Source organism: Hemiscyllium ocellatum, chromosome 24 (genome assembly GCF_020745735.1).
Source record: "Hemiscyllium ocellatum isolate sHemOce1 chromosome 24, sHemOce1.pat.X.cur, whole genome shotgun sequence".
In the NCBI taxonomy this organism is placed as follows: domain Eukaryota; kingdom Metazoa; phylum Chordata; class Chondrichthyes; order Orectolobiformes; family Hemiscylliidae; genus Hemiscyllium; species Hemiscyllium ocellatum.
In genome coordinates, this window is record NC_083424.1 from 40,049,838 (window position 1) to 40,060,474 (window position 10,637).

A 10,637-nucleotide genomic window follows, 5' to 3' on the forward strand; every position below is an offset into this window, starting at 1 on the left:
TGACCATTGTGGCACAGACAGGGCACCTCACACCTTCAATGCATTATCTGGGCCGACATGACACCAATTATTAAAAGTTCACTTGATAATCTAACTCTTAAATGCTCTGCGATTTACATACAAAAGTACTGAAACCAATATGTTCATTCTAAAAGATGATAGACTAACAAACAATCCAGGTCTTTTTCAATATATAATTTCAGTTACATCACACTGTAAACTTTTGCTATAAATTCTGTGTCTTACGATCTTATACTCCACAACCACCCAAAGCTCTCCGAAAGCTAATGATTCCAAGTAAACCTGTTGGACTATGAACAGGTGTTGTATGATTTTTAACTTTAATCATGACTACTATCTTTTTGTCAAGGAAGAGCCATATATCTGGACAATGTACCCAACCAGCAATCACCCCACCTCAAAGCAGTAATTTTACACTGTGTGCTATTACTGTCACTAATAATATGAGGTAAAAAAGAACTGCTGAAGCTGGAAAACAGAAACAAAAACAGAAATTGCTGGAAGATCTCAGCAGGTCTGACAGCATCCAATGGGGGAAGGGGAATTAACATTTCGGGTCCAGTGACACTTTTTCAGAACTGATGTCAGCTAATAATATGAATTCTTCCTTGGTCCAGGAATAACCCCTTCTCTTCCAACAACAACAACTTCTGTTTGAAACCGTCCTCTGTGATGTAAGGAAAATGTTCACATTTGGAAGATTAAAAAACTCTAACTTTAAATGCCATGCCTGCAGTGGTGATTTAATAAAGACCATGCATTTAATTGGCAGGGATTACAGGAGTACGAGGAATGGAAGTGGTACAATAACCCAACAGTAGTGGAAGTACTGGAGGAGTTTCCTTCGGTTCGGGTGCCAACAACTCTGCTACTTACCCAGCTTCCTCTGCTGCAGCCTCGATATTACTCAATCAGTTCATCCCTGGACATGTACCCAGACGAGATTCACCTTACAGTGGCTGTTGTTTCGTATCGCACACGAGGTACATGCATTAAAAAAAATGATATATTCTCATTGCTACTACATTGTTTTTAATTATTTATATTTTGAATATTAGAAAATGTTTAGGAGCTCTTATGTAAAAGTATATATCAGCACCCAAGTGCCAGGATGAAAAAAAATGAAGCTATATTCAATGACGTCATTAAGTCGCATGTGTTCCAAGACCATAACTTGACAGCTGTTGGATGCCACAGGCTTTACCTCAGCATTTATCCAATATGAAACAGGGAATAACGTATGGGCAATGACAGCTGGGGAGAGACCCTCTGGTTCATCCAGTCTGTCAACAATATTCCGGTTCTTGCCAACTAAAGACTCTGCACCATAACCAAAACTATGTGGTCTCCAGGGAAAGGTGGAGAAAGGTAAAATCCAGGGATAACTGAAAAAAAAGAGAAAAATTGCTCTATTCCTCTGGGAAATTGGAATAAATCCAAAATAATGTCCTAATAATGCAATGCAATATCCACCTCTTGCACGAGGTATTCTCTGCTCTATCAGGAAATAGCCCCACCTCTTCCTCAAAGGTTCAAAATTCATTGTATGGTTCATAATGGACATTGAATAGAACAGGAGAGATGACAAGATAAATCAAGTTGTAGTAACTGGGTAGTACCAATTTTGGATTTTTAATTATAGATAAAGCAGAAGGTGAGAGAAGTTACTACCAGGTTCAGCATTTTTTTGGTTTCGGGGAAGAATAAGTTAAATGGACTTGGCATAATGATTCAGAATTTCAACACAGCAAAGTAACAAGAGGAAAGGTGATCAGGAGCTCAGGAAGAACCTTGGAGGCACATTTACTTTTGAATTAGCATGCACAACCATGACTGAATTAACAGTAAATGTAGAGTCACAGAATTACACAGCACGGATACAGATCCTTCAATCCAACTCATCTGCGTGGACCAAACATCCCAATCTGATCTAGTCCCATTTGCCAGCATTTGGCCTGTATCCCTCTAAACCCTTCCTACTCATTTACCTATCCACATCCCTTTGAAATGTAATTGTACCCACCTCCACCACTTCCTGTGGCAGCTCATTCCATAAATGCACCACCATCTGTGTGAAAAAGTTACTCCTTAGGTCCTTCATAAATCTTTCCCCTCTCACCTTAAATCTATGCCCTCTAATCTTGTACTCCTCCATTTGTATCTTAAAGTACATTGTCTAGCACCTGTTTGGTATTTGTTTTACATTCAGAATCACATGATTTGATTTTGTAGCGATATATTCATTATCTCAAAGGGTAAGTCAGTGAGGACCACTTCTTGCCCCACCCTAGGGATTAGTTTCAGAGTCTAGAGAGCTTGGCTTGACTGATGAAATGCTGTGTATCAAGTATGGATGAAAACTAAAAGAGAATGGAGAATAACCAGCTGTTTAAATTAAATATATTGTGGTCATCATTGATAATGAGCCAACGTCTTTATATTTACAGATGGTGAAGGGTCACTACATCATGGAGTCTGCTCTTCCTGGTTTAACCGGATAGACACAGATGAAATAGTGCCATGCTTTGTCAGAGGGTAATCAGGTTTTCATGGAAGTTTGAAATTTAATACTGTCCAGACTGTGTAACTGCATACAATACTGCAAATTCTGACACAAACATAGGTTCTTGAAGTTTGAAAAGTACTTTGAGAAAGAAGATATCTGACATTTACCTGTACCTATGTTTAATGGGCCATCTTAGCCACACAATTATTCCTTGGTGAATTTCACCCATTAAATATGAGAATTCTTGATTAATTAGAGAAAATGTAATGATTTCTTCTTCTCCAGAACACTGTGCAAGTACAGTGTTTGTTGTAAAGTGCACATGTGCCTATTTCTATTGTGGATTCAATGCACATCAGAAATATTAGTAGGAGTCAGGCTAATCATTGGTTGGAGCAGCAAAAGAGGGAGGAAGCCATTGGCACTTAAATATCAATAAATATTTCACATCTCATTTACGACAATCAGAACAGAAATTCATGTGGCAACTTCAGGTTTTTTTTCCTGTAAAAAGAGGTAAGACATACTGGTCAAAAAGATAGGCACACAGATCCAAATTGCATAGTAGTAGCAATCTATTAACGGGGCTTATGTGATTTTTTAAAATAATGGCAAAGGGTGGCCGTTTAATGACTTCTTGAGGATGCAAGTGAAAACTTCCGCTTCACATTGAAATCAGTACATCTTTATTCACCCATACGCCAAGGCCCACCATTATTCTATTTACATGAAACTGCACTAAGGAAATTGTTGTTTTATACATTTTGGAGCATATCCTACAATTCTGGGTGTTATCCTACAATTCACCATGTCTGGTCTCGCAGACCCAATGCGGCCTGGGACTCACTGCCTATACTCTACTTGTGCTGATTCCCAGAATACTCATTTGTAGCACTGCTTTTATCTCATTGTCACATTACGACATATAACAGGAGAGTAATTACTATCATTTCTACACTCACTAAAAGGATTTGCTGAGAAGGGAGCAGTAACTATAGTTGCTGGGGAATAATTGCAGCTCTCGTTATACTGTTGGCTTTACAGAGAATCAGACTTAAGTCAACAGAACATGTAGAAATAATAAATTTCAAGTCATTTATCAAAATTTCATTCAACAATCAAAAATTAATAATCAGAGAAATAGGATACAATGATAGAGACCTATTTACGTTATGTTATGTATTTGTATGCAGAGCTCCTTCTTTCAGATTGCCAAAAGATCCAATGGTTCCGTGTATTTTAATTGGACCGGGAACTGGAATTGCTCCTTTCCGAAGTTTCTGGCAGCAGCGGCTGCATGATATTGAGCATAAAGGTAGGTTGTCAGTATAAGGCATGGCAAAGAAGAATTTAAAGCATGCCAGTAGTTACAAAGTAATTCCTCTTGTAAGACTAAGCATCAATGTTCGATTTCACAACAAACATCAAAACGTATACTGATTAGCACTGCTGTACTGGATGAGGTCATTGATATGAAAGAGAAAAAGGCTGTACCTTACCAAAAAGTGTCATGGTGGTCAAGTTTGATTGAGGATTTCTCTCCATGAGGCCAGCTGAGGACTCTTACGCTTTTGTCCCCAACTCATCCCATTAACCATGTACCAAGCCCCTATGGCATCCATCTCATCTGATTCTCCTGGCAACTGCTGGGTTAACCCAGGATCTTTGGTGCCAGCAATGTTAGTGAACCTCTGCCAAGCACCTGGTCAAGTGTTGGCAGTCTGGAGTTGCACTTCTCTGTGAATGCAATAGGGTGACATTCACAACCAACTCTTCTCAGGGCACATAAATGGAATGGTTGACTTTCTTGCACATACTAGTGTACATTCCTATATCTAAAGCACCAAGCTACATAGATTGCTTGACCTTCACCACATCCCATCTTATAACGTGTCTAAATCAGCATTAGACTTTATCCATTGCCCAATGTAGCCAGCATTTCCTCATTGTTCAATGTGGGACCATCAAACAATGGAAAGCCTTCAAAATCCAAATCATAAAATGAAACAATGTGATCTGGCACAAATGGCCTGGTATCAATCTTGATACATTTGTGGCGGGGAGGATTGAGAAGAACTCACAAAGTACCAAAAAGGTTCAATGCAACTGTTACCTCAATGGCCACAAGGAAAGGATGGCCACCATTCCATCAGATGGCAATGTCCACTCCTGCAGTTGGCATGATTCAGAGTCAATAGATATCCTCACTGTGCCGACACAATACCTTACTTATCTAGAGAAAATAGCTTTGAGGAGAAAAGGCTATGGTCTTCCGGAGCATGTGGAGGTGACCTTCAGCTGTGACTTCATCATTGTGCATGGTGTACAAAGGCCCTTGGAGGTTGCTGCTGTTCCTGAGCTTGCTGACACTTTCATACCATTTCTATTTGTCTGTGCCTTTGTTGCATTGCAATAACGGTGATGATAACGTCTGCTTGAGCTGGACCCAACAGCCAGACTTGGAAATTAACCCATATGGGGGAGCACCAGAAACTGAACATGTCGTTAGTATTGTGAGCAATCAGCATTCGAATTACTCACAATGATGATTTACCACTACTCCTCTACACAGTGTGACAGGGGACATTCTTTACATGATATTTTGCCATTCAACCTTTTTCTCATTGAACGCAACATTAGTCATGTCACAGAGAAACTGTAGGAGGTTGTCTGTGCTGCATTAGCACTCAGACCTTGTGCTCCAAGCCTCAGATCACCATTACACATAGAAACATGTTGCAGAATACTTACTGTTCAGGGTGATAAAAGAAACAATATATGCCCCTGTGCAACTTATGAGATCTTTCATTAACTTTGCACTTTGAGGGCCACTTTTTTAGGTGGCCTATGATTATATTTGCATCACAGAAATAACTATCTTCAATCAGTAACAACCGATGGCACAGTCAAGTTTCCTTGTGACCAGGATTTGTACCCCTTATAGTTAAACACTGCTTGTGTTTCACATGCATGACATTATGTTTACAGACAATGTCAAAGTGCCTGGTTAATGCAATAGTCTCTAGATCAACCTTCCGTCACTCAGGAGTGGAGCCTGACTTTGGGATAATTAGAAAAACACATTGACTCCACCGACTCTGACAGTGGTTGCAACTATTTTGCAGTCATTGTTTGCATTTCGGAGTTGACTGAATCTGGAAGTTGCTGTAGATTATGAGTCTCAGGCACAGCCTGGTCATCAAGGCTCCACTCCCCCAACACCTCCCAAATTTACACACTCCTTTCTTCCTGGCACTATTTGTTGAGCTCTCATCTGGAATTACATCTTCATGTTGCATCATTATTATCCCCACCCCACTGCCCCCGCGCACCACACTCTCTGGGAAAAACCGCTACAGCTTAGACCTGCCCATCATTGAGCTGATGAAGGGCTTTTGCCCGAAATGTCAATTTTCCTGCTCCTTGGATGCTGCCTGACCTGTTGTACTTTTTCAGCACCACTCTGATCTAAACTCTGGTTTCCAGCATCTGCAGTCCTCACTTTTGCCCCATCATTGAGCTCCACACACCCACACTGTGTCCACGGTTCTGGTGATTAATACCCCTCCTGCAGTCCTCCCATGTACTAGCGTCTCACCACCCCCTCACAACTAGGTCACATCTTCCCTCTTCTTGACCTTTTCCCTAGACTCTCTGCATCCCAGGTTGCTGCCTCAGTATTGAATTCCACCCAATTCCTTACCACTGCAGTGGGCCCTGATAATACCTCTTGACTTGTATCCCAAGGACTGACCAAGACAGCCCCAACTGATTAGCTAGACCCCTGACTGATCTCCATGCACCTTGCCAACAGGCACTCCTCAAATCTCCCAACTGCTTGTGCAGGACCTGCAGTTTTAAATGCGGTCCAGTCCTCACACTGTACTGAAATCTAGACCCTGATCCCGACTGCTCAAGAGGGTGACTGACTGTGTTCGAGCCCCTGGACTATGATTGGACTATGTATTTGACTACTGTACCAAAAACTCCTGACTGACAACAGTTGCCCTTGTCATGACTGATGAATACTCACCATGAATTTCTAGACATGGGCATTTGATTGAGGGACATGCAGTGTGTTTGTCACATAGGTTGCTGTCACATGCTGCAAGTATGAGATTGACACAGACCATGCTATACAGCAACATGTCCACCCCTCTTGATGACCATGACAAGCTGCCTGCCTGAAGCCACTCTGAGCAGCAAGGCAAGACAGAAATATTAAGACCCCTTAGAGCGTGACAATGGATGCAGTGTGCCAAAAGGTAAGGTAAGGCAAGGCATGGATGTTGTGAGCTTCAAAGTAGATACAAAAGTCAGCAATGTTCAGAGACTGAGTGCAGACCCCAGGATGCCCCTCACTGCATACAAAGTGTTCCTGCAGTAGCATTGCAAAGAGAGGTTCCAGTGTGCTCCAAAGTGTAACACTTAAGTGCAAGTGGATCAGAGCTGTGTCATGAGACTGATTTGTGTCTGTTGCCAATATCCGTAGACTTGGGGTTTGTGTAGAGTGTGCCCTGAGATGATGTTTCTCGAGAGTCCAAGGTAGAAGTCCGTAGGAGCAAACAATGAGCTAAAGTCACCAGGTAACCACTCTAATTTTCCTGTCAGGAATCCTTGGCTCCTACTCTCTATCTGGTGGGTTGGAGAATGGAAAGCTACATAGCAATGAAACAAGATTAAATAACAGTGAGATGTTTCACTAACAAGAATCTTATCTTGCTGTTCAATGCTTGGTTGGAAAATGGGATTTTTTTGCTCTTGATGTTTGGAAGCTCCTTGCTGGATATTTCATCCCATTTTCCCAACATTCTTACCGTGGCCCATTTTGTTCAGGAGCTGGGAAGATTCATTTGAAAGAAACAGAGTCCATGGAAACACTTCTTTCCTCTTCTTATCGATTCAATGAAACCCTCCAAACATAATCAATTTTGTCCTGCTCTTCATTCCATATTTAACTTTAGATTAATCAACTTCTTTCAGAAGATATGGGCATACAGTGTTCACAGCCTTCGCCTCAATTTTTTGTAGTGCCTAAATCACCTTCATGACCTTCAGTGGCAATGGAGTATATTTATTTCAATTGCTTAGCGGCGCAGAGGATGAAATTTGCTGGTTGCAAAATGAGTCAGAGTAAATTGCAATCTGTTTGACATGATATCAAAAAGAATATATTCCGTTGAAGTCAAATGTGGTAGGAAATATGCTCCCCTGTATGTCTTATATATACATTAATGACAGCACCTTGTGAACATTTGTGATATCACGCTTCTATATTTCAGGTGTAAAAGTATGTCCCATGACACTTGTGTTTGGCTGTCGTCAATCAAAAATTGACCACATCTACCGAGAGGAAACCATTCACGTAAAAAGTAAAGGTGTCTTTGAGGAACTCTATACAGCTTACTCCCGTGAACCAACAAAACCAAAGGTAGTTGTTTAATGTAATACGGTTTAATGTATTTTCTTTACATGAAAACAGTTTATTTAATTACAGCTTTGTTGTTTGCAACTTTTAAAAAATGCATGTCTACTTACACATGTAAAATTAATTTAAAATGCAAATGTAGAAGTTTGGGAACATTGGGAATTTTCAATGCTATAAATGACAAATCCTTGTTGATCAAAATACTCTATTTATCACCCAAAATACAGCTCTTTTTTTAAAAAAAGACTATTGCCATCTCTATGGGATTTCTGAGAAGCATATTGAGTTTATGGAACAGCCAAGAATTCCAAATGCTCCACAATTTACCTGCGTTGGCCATTGATTAAGTTTGTAATTCAGCAAATGTAGTTTTCGTTCTTGTACAAGATTTGGGCAATTTAATAAACTTTGGAAATACATTTTCACTGAGATGTAACGTTTAAGCAAATGATATGATATGAGGGTGTTTTGTGTATGAAATCACCATTGGTCACGTTTTCCAATACTTTGAGGTCCATTTAATTCTGTTCCAAATTTGAAGTTTCAAACTAGAATTTATTTGCAATAACTGTGCTGAAGTATCTGTCTGGTTTCAGAAATACGTACAAGATATTTTAAATGAACAGCTTTCTAACCAAATATTCAAAGTCCTTCAAGAGCAAGCTGGACACATATATGTTTGTGGCGATGTTACCATGGCAGGCGATGTACTGAAAACTATTCAGCACATCTTGAAAAAGCATGGAAAGATGTCCTTGGAAGATGCTGGGGTCTTCATCAGCAAGCTGAGAGTAAGATTAACAAATTGCCATTCATATCCTCAGGAAAGCTTGAAATGTTTCCTACCCAATTGTGTTTTTGTGGAAAAAGTGTTATCATAATCGCACAACAACAGGTTGTTGTCCAACAGGTTTATTTGGAAGCACTAGCTTTCGGGGTGCCACTCCTTCAGCAGGTGGACAACCACCTGATGAAGGAGCGCCGTTCCGATAGCTCGTACTTCCAAATAAACCTGTTGAACTATAACCTCGTATTGTGTGATTTTCAACTTTGTCCACCTCAGTCAACACCGGCACCTCCAAGTCATATCATGATCATGTAATGAATCTCTTTGTGTTTCTAGCCAAGTTTCAGGTACGGAAACAACTTATAAAAAGTTTGCTACAAATGGTGCAGAATTTGCACTATGGAAACCTCATGATCTGAGAAGCAAAAATGAAAACAAAGCACTTTATATGAGAAACTGACATTGAATTTGACATTTCAAAAGGGCATATTTTGGCCAACATTTTGGAGAATATTCCGAATTCTCCCTTTTAGCAGCTTTTGAGTGGCTTTGCTCCAAAAAAAATGCAAAATAATGTGTTCCATGTTTTTCAATGCAATGGTGAGAAATTGCTGGGATTGTATTAATGCATAAAGAAAACAGCAATTTGCAGCAAGTGGAAATATGCCATGAGTTACGAATCACATGAGTTGCTGAATAACTAGTGTAATTAAAATATAAGATTGCTGTCAGCCTTCCCATGAGTTTGAAGGAATAGTGGGATTTAAACTGTAAATAAATAGATCTCATCACAGTAATTTAGGGCTGATATCTTATTTCTTAAGGACTCTGACATTTCAGGTATGGTCCTGACATGTAACTCAAGGTCTTCACGCCAGAAAAGGACCAATTAATTTCACATATCTCATTTCAACAGCTGGTAAATTGTTCCTGAAGTGGTCTTAAACTTTACATTTTCAATAAATGTCTTGGGGCACTGTAAGTCACAACGTTCTCCCTTCTAATTCTCTCCTGCAGTTTTTCATACGAATTGACTATTGCTCAAAATGAGTCTTAAACAACAACAGTAGACAAAGACAAAATCGTAATCGAACTGAAGGATTGACAGCTGGCATCCCTAATATCTAGCATTTTAGATGTTTACAAACTCATTTCTTTTCTTTTCCACATTATCATTTGTGCTTAGACATTTAGAATCAAAAATGTATTACCCATTCTGACAGGTTAGGTGTACACTTCCAAATCTTGGAATATATTTAAGATTTCACGGCTCCGAATGTCGTATAAAACAAAAAATTAATAAGTAAAGTAAGATGTTTCATTAACAAAATAAAGCACTTCTTGTTTTATGTTCAATGTTCCATAGTTTAGATCACAACAACCGTGAAAGTTATTTGTAAAATAAAGTGTTAATATGAAGATTCCTTTCCCTGGCACTTGTCAAAATGTCTTGCTAGGATTAAGTCTTACCAATGTCTTCTTTAAATAATTCAGGATGAAAACCGTTACCATGAAGACATATTTGGTGTTACACTTCGTACATATGAAGTTACAAATCGCCTTCGATCAGAATCTATTGCTTTTATTGAAGAAAACAAGAAGGACTCAGATGAGTAAGTATGGAGTTAAAGAAGTGAGAATATGGGCAGTATGGTGGCTCAGTGGTTAGCACTGCTGCCTCACAGCGCCAGTGATCCAAGGTTTGGTTCCAGCCTCAGGTGACTATCCGTGTGGAATTTTGCACATTCTCCCTGTGACTGCTTGGGTTCCCTCTGGGGGCTTCTGTTTCCTCCCACAGTCCATGTGCAGGCTAGATGGATTAGTCATGGGAAATGAATTGTTACAGGGATAGGGTGGGTTTGAGTGGGATGCTCTTTGGAGAGTTGGCATGAACA

The 10,637-nt window shown here is 39.8% G+C and overlaps 1 protein-coding gene across 4 annotated transcripts in view; it reads left to right on the forward strand.

Annotated features, from left to right (window-relative positions):
- The window catches only part of nos1 (nitric oxide synthase 1 (neuronal)), a 74,902-nt gene extending 64,543 nt beyond the window's left edge, over window positions 1-10,359 (forward strand). For all 4 annotated transcript variants that reach the window (XM_060844030.1, XM_060844032.1, XM_060844028.1 and 1 more), the window contains 6 exons: window positions 794-1,004; window positions 2,469-2,556; window positions 3,721-3,842; window positions 7,810-7,958; window positions 8,552-8,746; window positions 10,237-10,359. In XM_060844030.1, coding sequence (XP_060700013.1) covers window positions 794-1,004; window positions 2,469-2,556; window positions 3,721-3,842; window positions 7,810-7,958; window positions 8,552-8,746; window positions 10,237-10,359 — 888 coding nt within the window. The remainder of the gene's footprint in view (window positions 1-793; window positions 1,005-2,468; window positions 2,557-3,720; window positions 3,843-7,809; window positions 7,959-8,551; window positions 8,747-10,236) is intronic.
- Window positions 10,360-10,637: the final 278 nt, after the last annotated feature.